We start from the raw sequence: 27,411 nt of genomic DNA on the forward strand, positions 1-27,411 counted from the left end.
TTTCAGTAAAGATGGCTCTTGACAGAAGTTAACTCAATGTGCTTTGTTGCAGATAATAAGAGTTTAACCGTAGGAGTGTTGATAACCATTCTGTGCCTTATCTTTGCTGGATCAATCACGTATCTGAAAAGGAAGACTTTCATGAGATGGTTGTTTACAAGTAAAAAGACAACAATAGAGAAACTAAGGTATGATCCTTTGCCCTAATTATACTCTAATAGATGTTAGTAGAAAGTAGCTGTAAACGTGGCAGCTCTCATCTCGACGTTCATCACAGAACGGTGTGAATACGTTAGAAAGAGCCAGCCTTAAAAATATTCACCAAGTATTAACCGCAGTGTTTTTCCTGGTTTAGTTTAACTTTATTGCTTGTCAGTAAATAATGTAGGTTTTGGTTTAACTATATACCTCTCTTCTTTTGTGATAAAAAACTAAAAAGTGAAGCAAGTATTGCCTTTCTTTTCATTTGCTTGAAATAGTTTCATTACATTGCATGGCCTTTTATCTAAACTCAGATGAGTGAGCTGAAACTTTCATATTTGAGGTCATTACTGTTTAAATGCTAGATTCATTAGAATAGTCTCTTGGGTGTTACAAAGCTGCATTTCCACAGATTGCAGAAGCTAATTTAACAGACTACTGGTTTCCAAAAAATCAATATTTATTTTTATTCTTGCAGGAGCACTAGACAATTTTTACTTTCCTTGTTTACTATAAAAAGTCAGAAAGTCCATACAAAATCTCATTCTGAAGAGAGGCTGCTGTTTTTAAAAAAATGCTATGAAGTAGAATGTTGTGTTCAATAAATACATGTTTGTATTGCAGGTCTGTGAGTCCAGCAAGACCTTCCAGTTCATCTGAGCCTAATCATGTTCATACCACGTCTCTCAGTAAAAATGTCATCATGAAGCCACAAAATACAAACATACAAAAAGTGAGTCCTAAATAGTTTTAAAGGCGGGGGGGGAAGCATACTATATATTGTGGATCTCATTTAAGTAATTTATTATAACACAGTTATTACATGACCTTAATATTGTGTAGAACTAACAATATGTAAAATGGGAGACATAGGCTTCAAAATACACTTATGGCTTCTAAGTTTTAGACAGGTAGAGATGTCAAGTGCAGAAAAGCAATAGCTTAGTCTCCAGGATAGAGCCAGCCGGCTTACACCAGAACACTACAGCTAAACGGTGAAGGATTAGTGCTTGAGTAGGACTCTGGAAGCTGTTAATTGCTTCTCTGGTTGCAGAGGTGTTGGAGGTAGACGAAAGCAGAGTAGAACAGAAAAGCAAGTGAACAACATAAATTTTATCTATGTTAAGAGTTGCTTATGTCAGCTCTTGATGTTTATAACTTTTTCATTGGGGTGGGGTTGCTTTCCTAGAGAGATGGTCCAAGAAGACCGCTGCCGTATCAGATCATTGACATTAGTAACCCCGTGAAGACACACGATTTGCCACCATTAAAAACACCGCAGCGAGTCCTTCCACCCCTTCCCCAGCTGCCATGTCATCATGCTGTGCCTGAGAGACCCTTGCCAGCTACCCCTTCGCTGAGGTTCGCCCAGGTAACCACCGATTTTCTTTTAGCTTCTCTTCTATTTAATATTTAGTGTGTGAGTATCTGCATGTGGTGAATAGGAATGAAGTGTTTTCTCGTCTTTCATACTGGCCTTTTTCCGCAGTATTTCCTTTGTACAAGTTTCGAAATGTGGTCTAGGTAATTTCATAAAGATAACTTAAGTCCCCATTTTGCTCATGAAGGTTATATTGGTTTATGCCGACTGAGGCTGTGATCCTAAAATTTTGGATCCTGCACTCTCTTTTCACCACTCAAAAGACACAACAGAATAAACGAGCTCCATATTACAGGCAAACACAGGCTAATCTTGCCAGCTGCCCAGCCAGAGGGGAAACGGTTCAGTCCGTTAGCAAGGTGCCAAATACAGTGATATAGCTTAGGAAGTCAAGTTGCAGATGTCTTGCGCAAGAGCAAAAGGTATATTAGCTTGATGTGCTTCTGTTCTGCCCAGGGGTGTATGAATTGCATATTTTTTTTTCCAGAGCACAGATCTGAAAAGCAGGCTTGTAATTACCCACACTATTTCATGTAGACGCACCTTTCATTGCAATATTTAAATAGAGCTGGTAACCCTTTTTTTTGTAATAAGATGCATCTCAAGGCAGTATTCAGGGTAGATGAAGTTGTCTGTATTAAATTGTCACTTTTCTTGTCACTGGCTTCACTCTTTTGGTTGCATTTGTAGCATGACTGTGTCTAAGCAAAGGAATCGGGCACCCAGCTATTTCTGGTTTGTAGACATTGTGCTCTTCTGGATACCGTACAAGATTAAAATGAAGCAAACGTTATCACCAAGCTATCTTAAATGAGGATCACATTGATTTGGATGCACATACTGCAAATGCGTCCTCAAATAGCTGTGTCTTGAGTGACTGTCCCTATGTGTAACCTAGCTAGGATGTCCAAGGACAGAGCACCTTCTCCGGGCAGCAACCTCGTGAGCTACACTGAGACGCTTTCCCAATGACTTATAGGTGGCTACGGCTAGGAGGAACAGTTGCTGAAGTGCAGTGCTTTGAAAAGTGATCATAAAAAGAACAAAGAAGCAAAAAAGGATGAGACAGTGCTGAGCTGCCATGGCAGTGCCCTTACATATTATGACAGCAGAAAAAGTGTGTCTAGTTTTAGTTTTGTCTAAGTCTGAACATGGAATCGCTCAGGTTAGACCAACTTTTGTAAGTGTGGCCAGTTTATTAATCACTTTCAAAGTATTTGAGCTTTTTCTTCTTCCCTTTCCCACCTTGCTAGTCATTTATTTTCCATCTCAGGGGAATGGGAAATACTGATTCTTTCTAAAATCAATTTTATAGGAAATCTGAAATAGTATTTGTTTGTGTTGCTTTTGTCTTTAGCGCCAGTGGTTTTGTTGTTTATTTTCTTGTATTCCTTAAAACATTCTGCATATTTCACAGTGGTCAAAGTTAAGATTTTAAGTACAAGTGCTTTTCTGTTTCTTAATCAAATGGTTCCTTAAAAAAAAAGAAGAAATTTCTTCTATTTCTTCTTATCTAGCAACTCACAAGCTTACGCTGTCTGCTGCTAGCAGAAGACAGATGGAGGAAAGGTTTTCCAAGAAAAAGTAACCATTTCTCATTCTGATGGTGCATCTGTATCTGCCCCAGCCTGTCATCGCACATCAAAGCCGCCCAATGCACCGCTACAATTCATGTTCCTAAGTGCCCTCCCCTTCACATCCCACATGAAGGGCAAGGTAGAATACCAGATCCCTCGTACTATCATTACCAAAGACTGACAGATCTGAAACTGCCAAAAAGCTTTTCGGTTTGGCAGCTCAAATCAATTGTGACGGTTACTCCATCAAGCAAAATATCGCTGTTTTCAATTTTCAGTTGCTGCATGAAACAGAAGTAGGACGAACAGGGGATCAACTCAAGGCAACTTCGCGAATAAGCAAGAGCAGCTTCTTTCAAAATTATGTCCGTAACCTCAATTCAAGATTCTCAGAAATAGCTACTTTTTATATCCTAGGGAAACAGACAACACTGTATGGGAAGAAAATCTTTTCTTCTGAAGTTAACAATTTTACTCCCTCAAAGCTTGGAAGAAGTAAATTAACTTGAGAATAGTTTTGGTCTAGTTTATATAGATACTACTTAATGTATCGCTTCAGCACTCTCTTGGAAGTGCATCCATCAGGTCTTCAAGAGGAAGCACTTTAAAAATCATTGCTACATTCGTAATATCATCCAGATGCTCCGTACTGCAGTGTAGGGCTGAAGAAGAGTATCTGAAACCATTCACTGTTTCTATGGCTTCACAGCTGCCTCCTCCTGCTTCTCCCTTCTGAGAGGTATATTTAAGCACGAGCTACTTTCCTGCTGCCTCTGGGCTTAGAGCAGTGGATAGCTACGGCACAACATACTAAGTTGACTCTAAGATAAGTCTTTTCCCCTCTAGTGGCTGTCGAGACAGCAATGAATGGATTATTATTTTGCTATAAAATTTCCTTTAGGATGTAAGTAAAATAGTAAAATACCCACCACCACGTAACAAAAAAACCCAAACCAAAAAAAAAAACCCAGCAAATGAGCTGTTGCCAAGTTTAATATTTAACAATCTTTTGACTGATAAAGAGCTTTTTCTTCTTTCAGGTGCTCTCGCAAGGCAAACATACTTTATTTACGGGCCAGATTCACAGTCGGTATAAATCAGCACAGCGCCGTTGAAATCAAAGAAACGGTGCAGGTTTATACTAACCGTGGGTTCAGCCCATGCATTCTGATTTGATCACTTCCACTTGGTTTTGTTACTGTTGGCATTCACTTGCTGCCTCTGACACTGTCATCATCTTATTACCAAAATATATCTCATATTTTACAGGTCATCCTTATTACAGGAAACATAGCTTTGTATTTTTACTCTTCCCCTAGTAAAACGGAGCTGGGCTCACCTTCTGCTCATTCTGCCGCAGTTATTCCTGTGAGTACCTCTCCTACGACAGCTCAGACTGCCTTCAGACACAGAGGGCTAACACAAATTAAGCTCCCATCTAAATAGATTGAGGAAGACACCCCTTCTCACCCAGTGCATTTCAGGCAAGAACCTTCTTCTAGTTGCTTATATAAAATCAGTGGAAAACATCAGTGAAAAAAAAAAATTAAAGCTTCATGCACCTGATGTCTTTGTAGCTGCTCAATATGAGAATTATGTTTTTCTTCCTAGCAGAGCTGTAAGAAGAGATCACGTCAATATTTAAAACAATACTTCCTCAAATGCAGACAGAGACTGAATGCATTAAATGCTAAGTTGTTGATATAAAACTGGACAAAGAAATTCATCCATAAACTCTTTGTACTGAAGAGCTGAAGCTCTGTAGGGGAAAAAAATGGGCTGGGAGAAAGGAGAGAGAGATGAAGCAGGGAAGCACAGCCATGGTGGTGCTCTGAGCTGCGCTACAGACTTGCCGGGACATCAAAGGCTACAGCAAGCTTCCCCACGTGTTAACGTACAAATATCAATTTGGATTCTCCTGTAGCACATAAAGAATATAAAAGACCATCCTGTAATCAGTTTGAGGGAGGGGATTTATTTCTTAAAATATTTTTTTCCTCTGCTTCTAAGGATGTATGTTTTCCTGGTGGCATTTTCCAGGTGCTGGCGTATCCTTTCTGTGGAGTTCTCCTCCATTTTGCTTCATCAGGGCCATTGCACATTCTCCATCTCCATTTTTATCTGAATTCCCTCCTTTTTTTTTTTTTTTTTTTCATTCTTTCTTTTACCCTTTCTTACAAGCTTGCCACATTAGACTTTCTGTCAAGCCACTTTGCTGCTTCCTCCTTAAGATTATTAACTCAAGGATGACATTTTTACAAGCTCTGGGGAAAAAAAAAAAAAGAAATCGGGTGTTGGGCTTGTGTACCCATCAGAGTTATATTTATAGTATGATTGCTCTTTCAACATAACTTCCTCACGTGGATGTTTCTTTAGGCCGTCTTACTCCAGAAGAATGAGTTTAACTTAGGCACCAAAGACTATCTTAATGCTCAGCCATGAGAAGATGCTCACTCCACAGCTGAAGAACTGTTCTAGATCAGCACGTATGGATTAGCCATTTCGGCCAGCTTCCCCTCCAAAAAGGGGGACAAACACAACTGATAGGGTCCCATCAGTTGCTCTGAGCTTCTCAGAAAGTCAACCATTCCCTGCTGTCAGGTGTTGCGGGTGGTGATTAGACATAGGACACAGCTAATAAACACAAACAAATAAAGAACGGTTCTCCTCTCTTTTTGTTCATTCATCCTTACCCGATCTTAAGCTCTTCAGACCTGTGTTTCTCTAGACTGCTGAGCCTGGCTCGGTTCCTCTTCCCAACCGTGGTACCTAAGCATTCTGCCAGGTGAAGAGTACATACAAATCATGCAATAATAATGAGGGACTGATCAGGCAAACAGCTGAATCCTCATGTGATCAGACTAATTCATGTGATGCATCATGTAAAAGTACTCAAGGGAAAAGGCCACTTCTGCGAAGGCAGTCAAGGGAATAAAGGCTTTATGGTGTTCAAAGATGCATTTCCTCCAATGCTGGTGTTTGTTACAACTTTTTTTTTAAATGCTGTCACACTTGAGGTGATGATGCATATACTTTCCCACGTAATAAACATTATGACTTTTAAAAAATTGTTACAGGAGCAACTTAAATTTATATTTTACTGTAGAGATAATTCAGTTATTTAAAAATATCAGTTTCTGCTGTGATCTAACTTGTTCCAAACTGGCATAGTTCACTTCAAAACATACACATTAAGATTTCATTGCGTAAGAAATTTAGTGCACAAAGTAAACTTTGTTTAAGAAATCATGATGGTAAGATTTCTTCTCTTAATAGTTTTAAGGTTCTAGTTCTGTATCGCGGGAAATGATCATGTTTTGAAGAACTTCCTTGCAAGTGTTTAATTAAACTCTGTGCCTTTCAACAGGATAGCCCTGTGAGATAAAGCTACATAGAGTATTTACAGGCATGCTGTTTACTTCATCATTTGCCAGGCCTGATTGTTTCAAGAATATTTGCAACTTTTTTTTCCCCCCCAAAGACAGAGCTCGCAGACAAGCTTCTTATAGCAAAATGTTTGTTTTGTTTTATAGTGAGAGAAGTTCTTCCAGATGATAGTCGAGACTAATTTTTATATTGAATGAGAGATTTGGCTACAATATTAAGCTAAAATAAGAAATTTTCTTTCATGTTGCTATTTCTTATTCACTCAAGAACTAGTACATGTTATGCCAATAGTGAAAAAGAAAAGGGACATTGTATACAGCTTTAAAATGTAGTTTGTGGTAAATTTGAACTGACTACCTACGAGGCTTACTTAAGCTCCATATTTTCTTCTTTATCAAATTGCCTACTGACAGCCAACCTGCATTTTCTTCTTGAAAGAGCAAACATTTGCCATGAAAAGTAAGAAAACAAAGGGATGCTCAAAACAAAAAACAAATCATGAAAAGTTGTACTTTATTCATGAGCAATTCATGCCTCTGCTTGTTTTGATTACATCTTTCAGGGGGTCTTGAACTAGATGACGCTTGTAAGCTCTTCTTGTTTCTTTTTGGTCAACTTTACCAATGATAGTTATGGCAAACTAATAGTAAAGAGTAAAATTACTTAGAAAAAGCATGACTATGCAGTTCAAATAGCAGAAGGATCTGAAGTGAGTTTGTGGATATATTGGAGAGGTTTTGTGTGCCCTGAGCAAGTCACTTAATCTATCCCAGTTCTTCAAAATGAAGACCACAAATAGACATGTTACCATGTTTACAGTGTTTCAGGGACCACACAGAAGAGACATTAGCTCATGCCTGACAGCAGATGACTTCTGTTCTCTATTAATGAATCATTTAATTCCACAGAATGAAAGCACAGCAGCATCTCTAAAAAAAAAAATTCCACAGATGCACCCAGTTCAAACTGGACTTGAGCAGTTTGTTTCTGTGGTCATCTGAATTTGCATTTTAAAGTCATTTCTAGTATTTCCATCTTTCTATATAACTACTTTTACAATGGTATGTATTCTATGTTGCTTTCTATGAAAGCTATGTTGCTTTCATTTACCACCAATTAATCATTAACTCCAGTACAGATGCACCCAGTATTTTTGGAGAAAAGACTCAAAAGAAACAAAATCATTAAAATATAGTATTAAACCTTTGTTTTAAAATTTAAGTTTAAAAATTTAAATTAAATTTAAAATTTAATTTTAAAATATTAAAAACAAGTTATGGCTTACTCTTTTAAAAGTATCTGGTCACAGCTACTCCGAACTGACCTTCAATTTAACTCAGTCGTTGCTACGTTAAGTATGTTACCTCCATTCCAAAGACTAACGTGACCTTTTGCTTTGTAATAGGAAAACCACAAACCAAACCCTCCTCGGAAGCCTCTGCCAGCAGACCCTCTGAACAAAGCGCGCTCTAACAGCGCAGGCACAGCAGTGCCCGGACACACAAAAGCTCCGCCTCACGTTACTCCCGTAAGGTCGGTTCTCCTAATCAAAGTGGCTTGATTTATAGCCCTTCCTTCAATGACAGGTCTAAAAGGTCTTAAGTAACTATGCTGTGCTGTAACCATTGCTGAGAGCCACACAACAACCGTTTTCTATTCGCTTATATGAAATATAAAAGCACGCAGTATCAGATGGATTCTCACTGGGAGTACATCGGCACAATTGCACTGACTTCCACAGGATGAGAATTTATTCTACATATGAAGGTTTGACTGTAAGCATACAACTGTATGTTTACAAAAACTGCCCAATAAATACAATTCCTTGCAAAAGAAAGGCGTTAATAAGCACCAATTGCAAGAGAAACAAAGCTCTTGCAGAAAAAAATTTCCTACTCAGACGACCTACAGCATTAGGCTGAGAACTGAATGCTGTTAAGATCAACCACCAATAAAAGCAATTTCCATTCACATATTTCACAATGGAACATCAATTTATATCATCTGAAAATAATAGCCAAAACATTCAGAAAGCACACAAATTGTACACTTCAAAAAAAAAAAAAAAAAAGGATGTTGAAAAAACATAATCTGGAAGTGAAATCACTATGCCCAATGTTAATGGGCATAGTCAATGATATTTTCTTACCCAATATTCTTCAGTTTCCTACAAATAAAAAGTGAGCTCCAAGGAAGATAAAAGTAGTATTCTCAGCTACAGGAATTCCACTAGTGAGGCACTTAACGTTGCTCAGAAAAATTAAAAGTAGAATCAAGTTAGTTTCCTAATACTTCTAGCAAAAAGACTGCAAGAGTGAACTTTGGTTAAGCTCCTGGCTGTCCATTCTAGTAAGATATTCTGGAAGTCATAATATTTCAAGCTGACTACTACAACTTTTTGAAAGCAACTGCTACTATACAGCATTAAGTAGCGTTTTTGAACAGGTACAAAATCAATGAGCAGCCAAAGAAATAGAAAGAGAGTTTCAAGCACCACATCTGAAACGCTGAGCTAGCTCATCCCAAAGAAAGAGAGTTTCAAGCACCACATCTGAAACACTGAGCTCGCTTATCCCACTGCCCAAGCAGCAATTAGCACCTGAACTGGGAAAAAAAAGCAGTCTGCTGGTACCCCGTACGCTTCCTGATGGGATCTGTGTATCCAGTAACACGTCTGATCTCCTCCCAGTGTGTCTCCTATGCTGCGTGTCTGACGTTAGCTTCCGTAACTCTGCGAGGTTTTACCATTCATCTTCATGCCTCAGGCATGATGTTGGCAGTGAGAACTAACAAAAGTTCAAATAACAATTTGCTATTTTCTTTCTTTCCGACAGACCTGCTCCTAAGCATCCACCACAGGTATCCAGGTCCAGCAACACTGCTGATGTGAAATGACTAGAAAATCTGACACCTTTATTTTAAAAAGTGAAGACAGAAGTTTGCACTATCTTTAAACTCCAGCTGGAGTTCATTTCTATGACAATACTTAGAATTTTTAATGTTTAAAACAGCATTATTTTTAAGAATTCTGAGCTACTGCCTTTGGTGCTGTGCTGTGCTATGGTGCTCTGTATACTTGCTCAGGTACTTGTAAATTATTAATTTATGTTGAATATTTATTACAGTGCAGTGCACTGTAGTAGATATTTTTACCATAGCTGAGTTTTCCTAAAAAGGAAGCCTTTTTTGTAATATTTCATTGAACTTGAATAATTCTGCTCTATTGGTCCTATGTAGAGTGTTTAGTTTTGATCTGTTCTTTAAGGAGTGCTGATACTCACGGATAAATCAAATGTATAAACAACTCAGTCTCAATGGTTCATAACAAACTTTTGAATAAATATGTCAGGGTAAAAAAATCTCTTCTGGAACATGGTGAAAAGCCCGATATCTGCACACAGATGCGTGACATGTATTTAACCAAAGTATCACTCAGTGTTAGCAGTTGTACTGTAATTTCAGTTTTCGCATTACTGTTTGAAATCGTGGAGAGATCTGTGCTGAAAGAGGATGTATTCACTTTGGACAAGTTCTCTTACTGAAGAAGTACTGTATATCATAAAACTGTATTTTTTTTTAACCTCATTTTCCTCAGACACAATATGGTTAGTACATATTAATGCAGATATCAGGCCTTCCGGCGTCGTTACCTTTTTGACGCCTTGGTAATTAAATTCAGCTATACTGTGTAAGGTAGTACCATCTCACTATGTTGCATAGCTGTCCTGTTTAGACTGACAATACATTACACGCAGGGGGTGGGGGGAAGCCCAGCATTACAAAGAATTACATTTTAAGAATCAACTATTATACTTATTTCTTTTGCCTCATCGCTCTGCTTATCAACTGTATTTTGCATATTTACTACTGTTTTGTATTTAACTTCTAAAATATTGTTCTGGGTTTCTTAATTTTTCAAATCAAAAATGCATATTTTAATACGTAGACTTTGGTTATCCTAAGACATGGAAAAAAATTTAATCTCTTTACTATGTGGTAGCATTACATCTGATCTCTTCTGTACCTTCTCAGTAGCACTGCTGAATACAGTTGTTTCACCTATACTGTAATAAAAACAAGTTTCAAATATCAGTTGAAATAGAGGGAGAAGGAACTATTACCTTATATAGGTTAGTTTCTTCATTGCTTGTAGTTGTTTTTTTTCTTGAAGCAAAAATAAAAGCATTGATAGAAACTTGGTTCTCATTTCAATAAGTGTAATTGTATTTAATTTTCCCAGTTATTCCCCACTGTAGCAATATAGCCCTCGTTTACGGACAAACTAAATAAACCGAAGTAAACTATAGTTAGTTTGTTGCTGAATAGCAAAATCAAACACAAGTAAGTAAGTGCTTACAAAAGCGTTTCAATTCTTAAAGCAACCCTGATAGCAACAACAGTGCTTCATGTACAGAGAATCACTACAAGAGTATCCTAGGCTTGGCAACGCAGTTGCAACCAAAATGATGCTTTTTATGTATTTTAGATATTTTGTATTTAAAACACTAACTTCTTCCTGTCAACAGCAGCTTTATATCTAAAATGGGGGGGGGGGGGGTGAGGGGGACATCTCAATTTGAAGTAGAGACGTGATCTCAGTTCGCTGGTTTGAATGCTCCCATTTTTAGAATACAAGTCATCATGCTGTATCAAAATGTTTCTGATAATCACTGAAAATCATAAGATGAAACTGTAAGTAGTGAAAGAAGAAGGTGAAATTAAATGACGAAAAAGTTTGTAATATCTGTTTGCATCAGCAGTTCTAACATCTGAATTTAATGGCACCAACTTAGGTAAGACCTAGCCCACGTATAAACTTAAAGCTTTAAAGTAAACTTTAGGTTTAAAATAAACATGGCCCACCTACGCAGTCTTAGGAGTATAGAAATAGAAATATCCATACAGGGCACCCAATCCTATCCCTGTAATTGCAAGCAGCCATCTCGCCAACACCGAGCCCAGAACAGTCCTCGGAGCTGTGGACCCGAGCACACCAAAGCTAGGACGCTTCTCCGGTGACGCTGAGAACCTGTTGGACGTACAGGTGAGGACACCTGTATGTCCAACATACACGCACACGTGCTTTTTCACGTACGGAGGAAGACAGCAGAAGAGTGATGATGAGGGCACTGGGTCGGTGTCCCCAGTCCCAGCACAGTCGAGTTTTTAGATTAAAATGCCTGGATGGTCTTACTCGCTGGCTTGTATCCCTCAGAGAGCCCCGTACCTGGCTGGTAGCGTATTCCTGAGCCGACGGACAGCACGAGCATCAGCACAGGCTGCCTGGTGTCGCATGTGCTGTAGCTAGAGGAAGGAAGTCCGGCCATTCCTCGTGGATGAGGGTGAGAGGACAGCCCTGGCTCCTGCAGCCGAGCAGCGGAAGGGCAGCGTTAGCGTAACACCTTTCACTGTCTTCAACAGTTCAGAGAGAGAGGGAGAGAGCCGTCTGGGAAAAAATATATTTGAACAAGCCGTGAACTAACTACTAAAAACTGATCACTAAACAGAAAAATTTATGAACTGTTAACGCTTTTCTAAAACAAGCAGCTGAAGCGTATGTATCCACTGACATGGAATGTGGTTTTACAGTTAAGAGTGCCTGATTATATGTACGTATTATCTAACGAAGTTACTATCTTTTGTTAGACATGGCTAAAGCTAGAGATTTCTAGCTGTTTGGAAAAAAAAAAAATCATAATTCCTTACCTGAAACAAGGGCAAGCAAACCCGAACATCCTGTAAAGATGACCACCATTACTTGAAATTACTGGCATACTACAAGCGGATTTTTTCCATAGCAAAACGGATGAGTAGGTGCAATGTATACAACAGTCATATAATCTGGAATCTTTCCAATTAGCAGATATGTAAATATATTTATACATATTCAGATGCAAAATACTACAGGCAGAAAAGGATCTGTAGCTTTCAGAGGGGAAAAAAAAAGCCAAACCCACACTGTCAAATACTTCTTTTTTGGTGATTTTTTTCCCCCCAGGATGTGAGTAGTAGCTGGCTGTGTGATATTTTCATACCAAATCAGTGTCTTTATGATTAGACATGCAGGTGTCATTTAAAATTCCATTGTGAAAACCACGTGAATGGTTTTACATTCTTAAGGGCAGTGTAATTACATTACATTTGGAACAGGCTGCCCAGGGAAGGGGTTGAGTCCCCATCCCTGGAGGTATTTAAAGGACGTTTGGATGAGGTGCTGAGGGACATGGTGTAGTGGTGGACTTGGCAGTGTTAGGTTTATGGTTGGACTCGATGATCTTAAAGGGCTTTTCCAACCGATACGATTCTGTGATTCTGTAAGCAAACAAATTACCATGGGATACACCAGGATGTGAAATTCAACATTTGCTACTCTGTGGTAGCTGCTCAGTGTACGGACCTGTAGCATCTGGTTACAAAGAAGTGCTGTCAGCACAGGCTTTAAGTCCTGTCATAGTACATTCATCTATCTTTATGCTCAGCAAACTTTAACTTTTAAAACACCTTTAAAAATTAAGTACCCCACCCTTTAACTCCTCAGGGTTTTTTTATAGCGTTCAATTCATCTTCGTGGGAGAGATCTTCTGAACAGAGCATGCTGATGGCTACTTTTCCATTCTGTCGTCTTCTTCTGTACACGTATTTCAGCCTCCTACCTACTCAACATGAGACACTGATCTAGACAAGTCCCCTTCCAGAGGCAAGGCGAGAACACAGCGTGCTCTCCCCAAAGCACAGCGTGACGATGCTGCTATTATGCTAAGCGATAGAACACTAAGTACAAAACACCACCAAAGAAAATGAATAACGGTGCAGCAAACAAAAAAAGAAAACTGCATATTTACCCTCTTTCTCCCCATCAAATCTCTCAGTTTTAGTATTCCTAGATTTTTTTAAGAGCTACCAATTATCAGAGCAGCAAGATTTTTTTTTAACTTCATGGAATATTTTGAGAGCCTTTGCAAAAGCTCAGAAAAGAAAGAGATACATAGCTTTTTCCTTAGTTTCAATTCTGATTTCTTCTGATCATTTGAGTATACAGTACAAACTGTCTTTTATTAACTTCCAATCAAATAACAGTATTTTTTAATTTAACCATAAATTACCATGTAGCAGTAAACAAATTAATTCTCTATCTTACAAGCATTCTCCAAAACACAATTTTCTGAACTCAGCAATGCTAAAACTCATAAAACTCTGCCCACAGACCATCTGTCCAGATAACTGTAGCGAACATTACCAAAAGTTAAAGATGCCCCACACATTACAGGCAGCTGCCCTTTTCACATTATACTTTCAAGAGAGAAGCATTAAAAACCTAGAGCATACTGAGATAAAGCTTTGAACTCTTGGAATTCAGTTAATTCAGAAATGGGATACCAAACATCATCACCATGACAAAGATTTGTTTCTTTTCCATTACCCTCTTTTATTTTTTTCCTTTTTTTTTTTTTAAGCAATATGCAGGTATTGCGTGTCTGTACAAATGAACGATAAATTTTTAATGCTTTACTACGTGTCTAATTTTTACATCTCTAAATTTATATCCTTTAACGTACTTATGAATACACAACTTTCTGGCGCATGGCATCAGCACAAGAATAATTTTATATATCCTTAAATATAACATTACAAAGTGTTTCCTGTGATTGTGAACAAACAACTAAGAGAAGGAACAGAAACATTTTAAAAACACTTTAAGACAGGCTATCTAAAAATACAAAGCCTATTTTTTATTTGAAAAGGCACTATTGTTAAAAAATAAATTTAGGAGTTGTGAGTAATTACCTGTTTAACTTGTCATTACAGGCTGTTTGTGGTATGAACGCAGCTAAACCAGCATACCATTTTTATGAATCATTCATTTACAATCCTTCAATTAAACTTGAGTTTGCTGAACTTTTCTCAATCTATGCTACGTAGCGTTTTTTTACCAATGCAGCAGGTTTTAACTTCCGTGTGCATTTCTAGCAGAATCTTCCACTTGAAGGTGCTTCAAGCAAACACAGTCTGGTAATCTGACAGCTGAACTATCTGCTCGTTCTTAAGCACTATCTCTCAATGAATAGATTCTTAATTATATTTGGTGTTTTGCCTTTGTAATTACCCAAATGGTTAAGAAAATGCCAGAGTTTCCGCAACATAAAATAAAACGTGCTAAAGGAAAAGGGCATCTTTCTGCATGTAAGGTCTCACTGCTTCAAGTAGACATATCAAATTATAACAAAAATACTATGCAACAGATTGCCTTTTTCTTGTATCTACCTTTCGTTGGCATCTCACTGATGTTTATGTGTGCAGATATTCCCAGGACATTTTCCTTCTATTAAACAGAATTGGAAAAGGAGGGGATTTGCTAAATAGAAGAACATCAGTTAAACCAAGAAAAGCAGCCCATTCAGAACAAAAGCCTTCAGAACATTAGCTGCATTGGCTGTCCTGCAAACGGAACCGCAGGAAGAGCTGAGCACAGGAAGAGCATGTATAGAGACACAGAATATAACGTGACCACCATTAAGCAGAAAGTCTCACACAGCAGCCTTCGGGTTTAGACTGGACATTAGGAAATTTTACTTCACTGAAAGGGTTGTCAAGCACTGGAACAGGCTGCCCAGGGAAGTGGTGGAGTCCCCATCCTTGGAGGTCTTTAAAGGACGTTTGGATGAGGTGCTGAGGGACATGGTGTAGTGGTGGGCTTGGCAGTGTTAGGTTTACGGTTGGACTTGATGATCTTAAAGGGCTTTTCCAACCTATACGATTCTGTGATTCTGTGATTACAGAGCAGAAATTTCATACTGCAGAAGTAGCTTACCTGCTTCTCCATGGGCCAGAATTACCTTTGGGCAAGTACACTAGACAGGTCACTTTTCAGGATTTTAAGTATATGGCATCGAGTGCCCTCACGTTAGCGGCGTGTCAGCTGTGTATGAGCATGCCAGCGATTTCAAAAAGCTTCCAACTCTCTGTCCTGCAGGTTTTGGCAAATTTGCAAGAGCGGGGGAATCATTACCTGCAGAGCCTTTCCATTGTAGAAAATAAGCAATGTGTACATACTACTACTTTTATTTTACATTATTTCTGTGTGAATGACCCTGTGGGGAAAAAAAAACCCAACTGATTATGCTATATATTAGATAATGCTTTATTTGGAGGAAAGGACTGTATTTTTTTTAAAAAAAGAACTTTAATTTTGCAATTTTCAACGCTTGACTTTGCAGTCTTGATGTTACTTGACATAAAGACATCTAAGACTACTGTTTAAACCCTGAAAACACAGAAATCATCCCAGCAAGTTTCTGATCCCAGTCACATCCTCCCGGCTTGTTTCCTCCCCGTTTCCTGCTCTGGTCAACTTGCACTCCTTTCTCCCCGGCCAGGTTTCTGTGACAACTTCCTAAACTGCTATAGTTTGAAGCCTGCATCACGTAAAGAAGAATTAACAGAAAACTGGGCTCCATAATTCGCCGTGGCTTCTTTGGAAGGTTTTGGTTGTTGTTTTTAAAATGCTGAGTTAACAGAGTTTTCCTTGCAGATACTACCCAGAAGTAGAAGGAACACTAGAAATATTTTCTGATTTTAAAATAACCTAATAAAAAGGAGTAGATGAAAGCATATCTTAGAAATATGTTCCTTTTTCTTTTTTCCAAAGCCATCTATACATAAGAAGCAGGTAGTAAAGTACTATCACAGGCAGATACTAGTATATTCCCCAGTAAAGTGTTTCCGCAACACTTTTAGAAGCTTTCTTCTTGTAAAGTGTTCAAGTAAATTATGGAAATTTTTTTTAATTGTATTTAAATTTCCACTCTCAATTTTCAATAGTCCTTTTCTTTGAACGTATTTGTTGTTCTGGCAACCTATTCACATCATGGCTTAAAACAATGATGTACTGAGGACTGGTAGGATAAGCATCTTTGGGAAAAACATAACAAATAAGAAGTAAAGAGAAAGGCACATGGCATTTTTCATTATCATGAAAGGTAACAAACATCGACTAGACTTTATCAAAAAATGAAAGGTACTTCTTCTCAGAGCAAACTTGCTATTTTGACATATAGTTACCCAGTAAGTTTGTACAAGTTATTCCTCGGGTGCCAGGTAGCGTGGCCATTTCAAAACAAAGCAAGTACCTGAGAGGACTACAACATTTCATTTTACAAACTGGAAAGAATTACAATGCATTAAAAAATGTTTTAAATGCTATTCTATGCGTATTTCATGCTATAATGTGCAGACAGCCATCAAATACTAGCTGTGGTGGAGATGAGTTAACATATATTATTTCTATGCCCTGTTCTCAAAGTTTACAGTGCCCTATTACCTTGTACGCAGTCCTCCCACTGTGAAAATTTAATGCTATTTGTATTAAAACACACATATTCCTCACTAGTCTACAGGAATTAACCACCATTTCTCTCTTTCTGTGCAATCGCGATGGCCTCCTACTAAAAATGTGTTGATATAAAAATATCATTTCCTCTAGGGTTTTGTTCAAGGGCTCTTTCAGAGTAGGCTACATACAATAATAGCCTACATACAACAGTGCAATAATTTGAAGAAAATTAAGACATTATTTAATACCAGGCTAAGTCAAATGCGAAAATAAAGGTTTTACATCTTTAAAGGGTAGAGTATCTTTTTCTGAGTAGAACTGAACAGCAGCAATTCATTTTTACTTCCCGTCAGTGTCACTATCACACAGGTCTGAAAAGACCTCCAGTCATTTATATCAGATTATTTTACTATTAAAGTTATAATTACTTTTTAATTCTGAAAGTCAAAAGCTAAAGTATATTGTTTTTACAAAGATACATCAGGTTAGTTGTAGCCTAATACATTTTCTAAAAGAATATTAGATGCCCTAACACCTTGAACATATTCTTTGCTTCTAGAGCTGAAGCTAAATTTGCTGCACAAGCATTGTGCTCATGATCTGAGGTAAAGAAGCATCTCCTTGGAAAATTTAAAGATGAGTATTAACAAGGTTGGGTAAGAAATGCTAATTTTTTGTTTACTAAAGGGACAGTCATGAAAGTAAAAAAGGTCTTGAAGAAGAGAGGGAAGCAGTAGAGAAGAAAAAAAATAATTCAGCATTTAATTTCCAGCAGCTTAAAGACAGTTTGCAATATCCTCAGGGGAATGCCAAAAAGCATGTTTGTTTATTTGAAGTTCTTGCTTTACATCTAACTCTGCATGCAAGAGGTTTTTGGTTTTGTTACGAGAAAACAGTGACTGTAAATCCCATAGATACACTTAAATACAGGAGAACGTGCTGAAGAGGAGGCCGAGCTCCACAATTTAATGACTGCCAAGGACCCAGAAAACGGGATATTAGAGGTGAAACACAAGCTAGTTACAGCACTTAACTGAGGTCCAGTATTCATATTTTCACTTTCTTGGTGGGAAAATACACCCTCTTTCAGTTATCTGAGTCACCCATCTCTGAGCTGGAAGATAGGGAAACGGCAGTTTTGCTCTTGGTTTTTTCTTGCCTTCTAACAAATTGACCAAGCTCCAAACAAACAAAAATCATAAAAAATGGAGAAGGAAATACATTTTAGAAAATAAACCCAGAGCCAGAAAATCAATATTTAGAAATTATTCATATCTGCCTGTGAAAACTCCCAGTCTTCCAGGAGTCCTTTACAACACTAAAAGACAAAAACAATAGCATATTCCTTTTAAAAATAAAAAAAGAGAGAAAGCTATGTTTACTTTAGCTATCTCCCTTTTAACAGCAGTTTCTCCTCCACTTTCCAGCAGCAACAGAACAAGTTCTCCTTGATTATTTAATACTGATACCTGTAAGTTTTTAAGAGCACTTTAGAGGAGTTGCACTACGTTACCTGCCACGTGCCAACGTGCATTCATACTGTGCAGCCCCGGTCGTGACTACAGGCTTGAAGGAGAACCATACTAATCAATACTTTGCAGAATCATCAACATTAGAAATAAGATCCTAAAAAATACCTGAGAAAACAATCTCAAGAGCTAGCTATTGCAGCTGCGCTCCCGGGAACGTCCTCCTGGAGTCCAAGGAGCACATATTGAAACAATAACCCCAAATCCTGTTTGAAAGGTATAATCTACGTCCTATACCAATCTAATCTGGGCTGCTGGTGACTGGCATTAAAGTATGGACGAAGGTTTTAACAAAGCATAAAGTACCAAAGCACTTCAATACCCCTGTTGCTACTTACAGCCCACACAAGGATGCAATGCAGAGTCATTAGGTTGGTACAGAAGCCATTAATTTGATTTTGGCAGTAAATACAGCCTAGTAACTTGGAAACGGCATCCAACAGATGGTCTTAAAGAATTTTTAGGTAATGCCCAAGTAGTCTGCATGAGGCTTACATATTTATATAAAAACATAGGTCAGGAACAGCTGCAAAAATTAATCAAACTCCTCCTTGTTTATCGTTAGCACAATTTTGAGGTGCACTAGGAATGTATGAAAAATGTATTAATTCAAGGAATACATACAGTGCTTACAATTCTTCTCCCTAAAAATATATTTTGGATAAATTTTGGACTACTGCTTCCTTTCCAGTTATTTTCAACCTATTACCTTAAATTACTAACCTAAATTAAAGAAAAATAGCAGCTCCGAAGACGGAAAATCCTCTGGATTTACTAGAGCAGAGAGATTACATAAAATTCCAATATCCTCAAGCATTCAATAAGACATAACAAACTACAGGACAAGAGCTTTAATGATTCGTATGTTTTTAACCTTCTGAAGCTTGCACTTCCACTTTCGGGCCCGGGCATCCTTACCCGCGGCTGGAGGGAGCGCGCGTACTGCGACCGGCAGGTGAGCCCAGCCATCCCTCGATCCCTCCGCCTTAGCGGTACCCACGCAGCACACGCGGGCACCTCAGCAGCCCTGCAATAAGCACGTTCGCGCTCGCCTTTTGCTATTGAGCTCTCGCCAGGTGAGCCTGTACAATCTTGGCCCTTCCACATCCAGCATACCCTTTCCTCACATATTCCCTCTTTATCATTTTTGGGTCTTTTTCTGTCATTCATTCCTTCTTTTTGTTGTATCCTCTTTGTTGTGTTTTTGACAGACTTATGTCTCCCCTAGCCAATGTTATCTAAATCCTCTAGATGAATGAGCTGCTTTTTCCCTTCTTATTTCAGCCAGGCCTGTCTTTTGAGCATTACCTTTGTCTTTCCAAGGCACGCGGATCCGAGTCATTCCCACTGTGCCTGGCTCTGATGGGCACACTTGGTATTTCTGTAAGCAAGCAGAGCCCCAGCTCCACTGAAGCACACTGTGGGTACAGCTCCTTTGCTATGCCAGGCCAGAGAATAAAGCCCAAATTCCAGATTTACTACTGGAGTAATTCCCAGTGTCAGCTTTCAACCCCAGAGTATAGCAGCACAAATTTTGCTGGGGCACAATTCTCTTGCCAGACCATTTTTTTGCAGCCATTCAAGCCAATTCCAAACCTAAAGGTGATTACAAAGGAAGATCTTGTACAAGCCTCTCTAAGGAATCTCTTCTTTTTTTTTTCTTTTTTTCCCTCCCCCTTTGTCTCTAGTTTCTGCCATGAAGCTTTGCAACCTCAGATGTACACTAATAATCTCCAGAAGCACTATCATAAATAACAGGAAAGATAGTTAAATGGATTGATTGGAATAGATGAATTACACTTTCAGTATGCTCACATTTCAGATTTCTCTTCTCCTACAGCTTTGACTTTATCTAGACTCTTGAAATGCCCCGAGACCTTGTTTTTTCATTCCGTGAAGCTGCACCTGAAGACCGTCTCAGCACTCACTGTTTACGTTCCCTCCATCTGGAATGTACTGAAGTTTCTGAAGGTTGTACCCAAAACATTTTTTCCAGCAAGAGGTGTGGTTGCTGCTGGAATTTTAATTTAACATTACTCACTTCTTATTTCACCACTTCAGCCTATGATGACTATTGCTAATTCCCTCGGTCCAAAAAACCTTCATTATTGCAAAGCCAGTACTTTTCCCAGCACCAAATTCTAATCACAGATCCTTTAAATTGTTTTTAATGTGGATAAGGTCTCCTTGAGGGCTCAATGAGTGCGATCAGAAACTCATCCAAGTAAACACATTCACCATCTGACTCCTTTAGAATGGGTACAGCTACAAGCCCTCCACACCAAAAAATAAGCACCAACTTTTCTATAGAAGTCTATGAAGTGGCCAGTGTGGAAATCAAAAGCCATAACAACCTCTATCTTGAGTGACAGTATAGTCACTGGAGTCTCGGAATGCTTTAAATACTGATACAAAATTGGTTCAGCAATTTTATTAATCGTGAACAGAGCTCATCTCATCAGATACCAAGGAACTTCAATGCCTTTCTTACAGAATGTGCATATTCCAAGTACTGAGGATGCAGAAATGCAACAATAAAAACCTTATGGCTGCAAGGAAGTTCCAGAGAATGTGTTGAATTTGGTAGTTTTCCAATTGATATTCATCTCCAATAGCAGCCCAAAGTCAACAACAATACAACAAGAAAATGGGCAAAAGCTTAAAGAAGAAAGGTTATTTCCCAGTTTAATACAGTTCTTGGAGAGGCGCTATCCTGCATCTTTCTCTTCCTCTTCAAAGTCTCGTCTTTTGAGGAACAAAAAACATTACTGCCCTTTATAATCTGGAAACAGCATGAAAAAAGTCAAGACAAATGACTCTCAGCAGCTACTCCTAAACAGAAAGTTTTCCAAACTTCCCCTCTCAAGACATGTTCACCCACAGCAGAACGCGTCCAGGGGCAATGCCGCCCAGAGAACTGCAGGAGCCAGTAAATAACTTTCTCTTCCTTCTCATCTAAAAGCATCGAACCATAAACATGAATAGCATGTTGGACTGTACAGCATTACACACACATTAAGTAATAAAAAGTATATAATTATAAGCACCTTAGCCATAAAATTAATAGTATAACAAATATCCAGCAGCATTAAAGCTATTAAGACAGAAATTCTGGTAACGTATGGCTGAGACAGTAATACCTGGTAAGTAATGAGGGTGCTCTGCTCCGTCCTGCTCTCCAGAGCTGGGACATTGCTACATGCACCAAATCTCCATTTCATAGTTTATATCCTCCTACCCTCTTTCAAAGACAGTCAAGCAGCATTTCTCCTTCACCCCAGAGCACTGCCAGAAGCGAGTAACCATATGCTTAGGTTAGTGCTGGGAGCAGAGCGATGTGAGCTGAGGGACAGAGACTCTCAGCACAACCCACAGCTCCCAAGCAAGACAGCACTGGGAAGAAAGTGCAGAGGGACCTGGACAGGCTGGGTCGATGGGCCGAGGTCAATTGTGTGAGGTTTAACAAGGCCAAGTGCAAGGTCCTGCACTTGGGCCACAGCAACCCCATGCAACGCTACAGGCTTGGGGAAGAGTGGCTGGAAAGCTGCCTGGCAGAGAAGGACCTGGGGGTGGTGGTTGACAACCAGCTGAATATGAGCCAGCAGTGTGCCCAGGCGGCCAAGAAAGCCAATGGCATCCTGGCTTGTATCAGAAATACTGTGGCCAGCAGGACTAGGGCAGTGATTGCCCCCTGTACTCGGCACTGGTGAGGCCGCACCTCGAATGCTGTGTTCAGTTTTGGGCCCCCCACTCCAAGAGAGACATTGAGGGGCTGGAGCATGTCCAGAGAAGGGCAACGGAGCTGGGGAAGGGTCTGGAGCACAAGGCTGATGGGGAGCGGCTGAGGGACCTGGGGTTGTTCAGCCAGGAGAAAAGGAGGCTGAGGGGAGACCTCATCGCTCTCTACAACTGCCTGAAAGGAGGGTGTAGAGAGGTGGGGTCGGTCTCTTCTCCCAGGTAACAAGTGATAGGACAAGAGGAAATGGCCTCAGGTTGCTCCAGGGGAGGTTTAGACTGGATATTAGGAAAAATGTCTTCACTGAAAGGGTTGTCCAGCATTGGAACAGGCTGCCCAGGGAAGTGGTGGAGTCCCCATCCCGGGAGGTATTTAAAGGACGTTTGGATGAGGTGCTGAGGGACATGGTGTAGTGGTGGGCTTGGCAGTGTTAGGTTTACGGTTGGACTCGATGATGTTAAAGGTCTTTTCCAACCTATACGATTCTGTGATTCTGTGAAAGGGGATTTGTGAGGGCAGAGAAAAACCCGGCCTCACCTTCAGTTCTATAAAAGAAATACAAGATTAAATTCTATCCCACAGTATCCCAGTTTTGAGTGACACCTATACTATTATAACACATACTATCCTGTCTTTTAAGAAAACTGTTAGGCTAAAACTTAAGCTTATCCAACACATACCCAGTCTTCTCTTGCCCCTTGCTCTGTTTGCACTCCTGCAGGAGCCTCTATCAATCTGATTTTTTTCTTAATCTAAGCTTGTTTTACAGGTCATCAATTTAATTTCTCAGTGCTTTAGGTTCTCCACTATTCTCAATTAGAATGACATTATATCCATCACTCCTTATCTCTGAATCTTCAGCTTTTCATTTAGCCTCCCAGCAGTCTTGAGCAGAGCTTTTCAACACCTTATCAACTGCAACCATGTTGATTAAATTATACCATCCATTTGCTAATATTTACTGAGCCATTACTAAATACGTCCAATTTTGTTTGCTAATGCACGTTTGTGTCTCTCTATGATGTGAAACCAAAAACAGGCAATCCTGCCTATCTCCTGCTTCATGGAAGCCTGCAAATAAAACAAAATCCCGTACTTTTATTAAGACTAAAAATGTACAATTATAGGCAAGGAAGGTTCCCTATTACATCCTGTATCAACTACTACTAAGAAAATGTCCCTTACTCCCTGTTCCCTATTAAGGAACTGTTATTTTCCCATTAATTAAATCTAGCTAAAGAGGAGAAATCTAATTGCAAAACCACTACAATGGAAGCATCACTCTCCTAAAGTCTTAGAGGTTATTCTATTTACTGCTATCCTATTAGCAGGGTTCTACCCACTCCTCCATTTTTCAGTCATTTTCACAGTTCTTCACTCTTCTGAACCCATGCCACCGTCATCATCTTTTCAGGCAAATAAGTTTCCATTAAGCAGAAACACTCCTTTGCCCAAAGGATTCAGAAATGTATCAGTGCAGGACTAACATGGGTATAAAAGATTAACCTCTTCACATTTGGGACAATACTGTCTTCTCTGCAAAATGTAGAGATAAAACACCTACTACAGCCATCATCAATCACCCATTCAGTATGTGCTGGTTTTGGCTGGGATAGAGTTTTTTCACAGTAGCTAGTCTGGGGCTAGGTTTTGGATTTGTGCTGGAAACAGTGTGGATAACCCAGGGATGTTTTCGTCACTGCTGAGCAGTGCTTACACACAGTCAAGGCCTTTGCTGCTCCTCACCCCACCCCACCAGCGAGTGGGCTGGGGGGGCACAAGGAGCTGGGAGGGGACACGGCTGGGACAGCTGACCCCAACTGCCCAAAGGGACATTCCACACCATATGGCGTCATGCTCAGCGTATAAAGCTGGGGAAGGAGAAGGAAGGGGGGACGTTTGGAGTGATGGTGTTTGTCTTCCCAAGTCACCGTTACACATGATGGAGCCCTGCTTTCCTGGAGATGGCTGAACACCTGCCTGCCCATGGGAAGGAGGGAAGGAATTCCTTCTTTTGCTTTGCTTGCACGTGCAGCTTTTGCTTTCCCTATTGAACTCTCTTTATCTCAACCCACGAGTTTTCTCACTTTTACTCTTCCGATTCTCTCCCTCATCCCACTGGGGGGGGAGTGAGCGAGCGGCTGGGGGGGGCTTAGTGCCGGCTGGGGTTAAACCACGACAATAACATGACAATGTCCTCCGCCTACAGCCCAGTGCAAATCTGTACTGCCTCCCAGATCTCTGGCTTCCCAAGAAGCACCTTGTGATCTCAGGTACTTAACCATATCCAGGTGACCAGCAAAAGTAGCTAACAGCTAACATCAGGCTATAATATTAAAAATACAGAAGACAAGGAAATTAACCTGCTGCAAAACCAGGATATCGTTATCACTGTTCAAAAAAACTTAAATGTGTTCACTACCATGTAACTTTCTGATAAATAAGAGTTAAAATGTACCAATGATAGCTTAACTCTGATATGTTAGAGAACTGAAAATACTTGACCTTGTGAAGACAAGGGATTGTCGCGGATGGAGTGAGCGTGCACTCCACTCATAAGAGACAAGTAAAAATATAGTTTATTGATACAGAATAGGGAGTTAACAAAGTTCAATGCAACAGTGTTTTAACAAGATTCGATGGCGAGGTACACTTGATTATTTACTGCATAGAGCACAGGCTCAGACAAAACTGCCAGGGAGACCCTCCCGTTGAGTCAGGAGGTTTGGAAAGGGCCCCCTTGCTTTCTAAACTCCTTCTCAGAGAGGAGTCTGGGTGCGGCTGGATCCAGTCTTAGTCCCAGACTCGGTCAATGGTTTATGTCTAAAGGCTTATATATGCGCAATCAATCCTTTATATCACTCAGCTAAGATTTCAAAGTTTAGCATGCTATTAGTCACTTACCGAGGATCTGTTGCGGCGAGGAATCTCTCAGCCTCGAGGAGTAACCTTGAGAGGCGTCCCTGCTCAAGGGGAGATCCTGGCGTGCAGCCCGCTGCCCTGCAGGAGAGCTCAAAGGGCTCTTGGGCTGTCCACTATTTATGGGGATAAGATGAATGACCCATAGTCATATTTGCATGCCGGCCACAGATTTTAGTTTCTTCGGTGGGTGCATTGTACAATAGCCCTAGGCTATTGTGGTGTTATCTGTCTCCTGAATCCACTTTGAGCGGATGCAGCCACTGTGACCAGATGCATCCATTGCAATCACCACTGGTGGTTATCACCTGAGCAGGGTTGCAGGAGATAAAGGTCAGGGGGAGGGGAAGCACACCATCACAGGAGTAACACCATAAGTGTACTTTAAAGCCTGATGCACTCCTAAGAGCTTTCTGAAACCTCTTGAAGGGTTGCCTCACTTCAGAGGCGGGTACGAGGACAGACGAGCACAGAAACAAGTGCTGAGAAATCCACATTCGCATTTCAACTCCCCTACTGCCTTAAATATCCATTAGTTCAGAAAGGGGATGTCATTACAACATCTACATTTTACACCAAACGTCATTCTTCTTCCTACTGAATTCTCAACTCCCACTCTGGTGCAAGGGTGCGATCTTTGTATTTCCAGATATCAGCGGGAAACTATTGAAACCTAAAGGACCTGGACTTATGCCTCTATTCCAGAAGAGACAAAGTGTGGCTCTGAAAACAGGTTTCTTTCTCCTTGGGTAAATTCTTAAAACATCTTTTTCATACTTAAAAGGCAAAGGTATGTAAGATGTTTTTATTCTCCAGAGGTTTGTTACTGCATTTCTGTATCACCTGTTGCTGGAGGTCAGTGGCACCAACCACTAAAATAAACCTGGCAGATAGGTCTCTGTGATAGTTCTTTGCATGCTTCAATACAGTCAAGTGTGTGTGCCTGGAACGGCTTTCACCAGCTGTTTAATGTCTCCATCAGCTCTCTAGTTAAGCATTATCTCCAGCACAAAAGGTAAGATCTTAAACCCTGCACCTTTTCTTCAGTGAATGTCTAGAACTGCCTTAATCATAGGATCATAAAAACCGGCAGGGACCTCAGGAGGTCCCGAGTCCAACTCCTGCTCAAAGCGGGGTCAGCTCTGAAGTCAGACCAGGTTGCTCAGGGATTTATCTTGTTCGGTCTTGAAAACTTCTAGGGATGAAGATGGGGCACAACCTCTCTGTGCTACCTGTTCCACTGCTTGGCAGTCCTCATGGTGAAGAGCTTTTTCTCATATCCAGCCAGAAACCTGCCAGAACCTATGGCCAGACCTGTTCATATCTGTTGTCAGGTGATCGGTGGACTTTAAGCATCTATAGGATTAGACCGACTGAAGGTGTCAGTGAGGTTTAAAACGTTAGACTAACAACTGTTTGTCTTGTATTTTCACCCTCATCCTTTCTCTCTTTTTATTGAATAGTGTGCTTCAGATGCTCTCAACAACATCATTAGCTGTACCAGCCACACCAGTGCTTCTAGATGATCCACTTCTTCATTTAGTTTAAAATCATTCTGGTTCTCAAAACCTTAACCATAATAGGAAATGAAAATAGATACAACAATTTTTGATCAGAGTAATAGAAAGAAAAATACTGTGAAAGAACTGTATAATATTGTAGCACTCCAGCTAAAGAAATATCTCATCAGAGATTATTCTTTCACTTATTTTCCTAAACGATGAAAGTATCAGATGCTTGTGTTGATTTTCAGCTGACATCCTCTGCTACTATGACTCTTCTCCTGTCCCTCACTCAGTGTGGTTCCACAGCACCTCTCATGTGATACTATATGTTTATGTATAGTAGATATACATACATATACATGGATCTTAAAAGGTAAGAATGCAGGACTTAAAGAGATCTTCCAGGTCTTCAAGTCCAGCCTCCTGCTATTACAAGCAGCCCTATTATTTTATGCCTTTCAAAAATTTAGCACATACAGTCCTCAGAGTAATGAGAATTTTTCCCCTGCTAGTTAGATAGCTACTCCAAAAATCTCACTATGCTGATGTAGAAAACCTTCTTTTTTTCCTGAGACAGATATCTTTTTTCGGTTCTGTGTATTACAGTCAGACCCAAATCTGATTGGTGCTTAATTATCTGCATTTATCTCTCAGAGGTTACAATTAACAAAACTGTAGGACACTCTCAACTAATGAGTCTTCAATGGAGTGCTTGGCCAAATAACATTTCTGTGTCAATCATGTCAAAACCAAGTTCTAGTAACCAATAGTTGAAGTTTTCTGCTTATTTTTTTTCCATTTCTAAATGAGAAGTCATTTATATTTATCACAGTGCTTTTCCAAGTA

The 27,411-nt window shown here is 39.8% G+C and overlaps 1 protein-coding gene across 3 annotated transcripts in view; it reads left to right on the forward strand.

Annotated features, from left to right (window-relative positions):
* The window catches only part of ADAM12 (ADAM metallopeptidase domain 12), a 188,676-nt gene extending 177,969 nt beyond the window's left edge, over positions 1–10,707 (forward strand). For all 3 annotated transcript variants that reach the window (XM_075504351.1, XM_075504350.1, XM_075504352.1), the window contains 5 exons: positions 53–188; positions 826–934; positions 1,391–1,573; positions 7,952–8,079; positions 9,381–10,707. In XM_075504351.1, the coding sequence (XP_075360466.1) occupies positions 53–188; positions 826–934; positions 1,391–1,573; positions 7,952–8,079; positions 9,381–9,441 (617 nt within the window). In that variant the 3' untranslated portion in view covers positions 9,442–10,707. The remainder of the gene's footprint in view (positions 1–52; positions 189–825; positions 935–1,390; positions 1,574–7,951; positions 8,080–9,380) is intronic.
* Positions 10,708–27,411: the final 16,704 nt, after the last annotated feature.

Source organism: Mycteria americana, chromosome 6 (assembly GCF_035582795.1).
Source record: "Mycteria americana isolate JAX WOST 10 ecotype Jacksonville Zoo and Gardens chromosome 6, USCA_MyAme_1.0, whole genome shotgun sequence".
NCBI lineage: Eukaryota > Metazoa > Chordata > Aves > Ciconiiformes > Ciconiidae > Mycteria > Mycteria americana.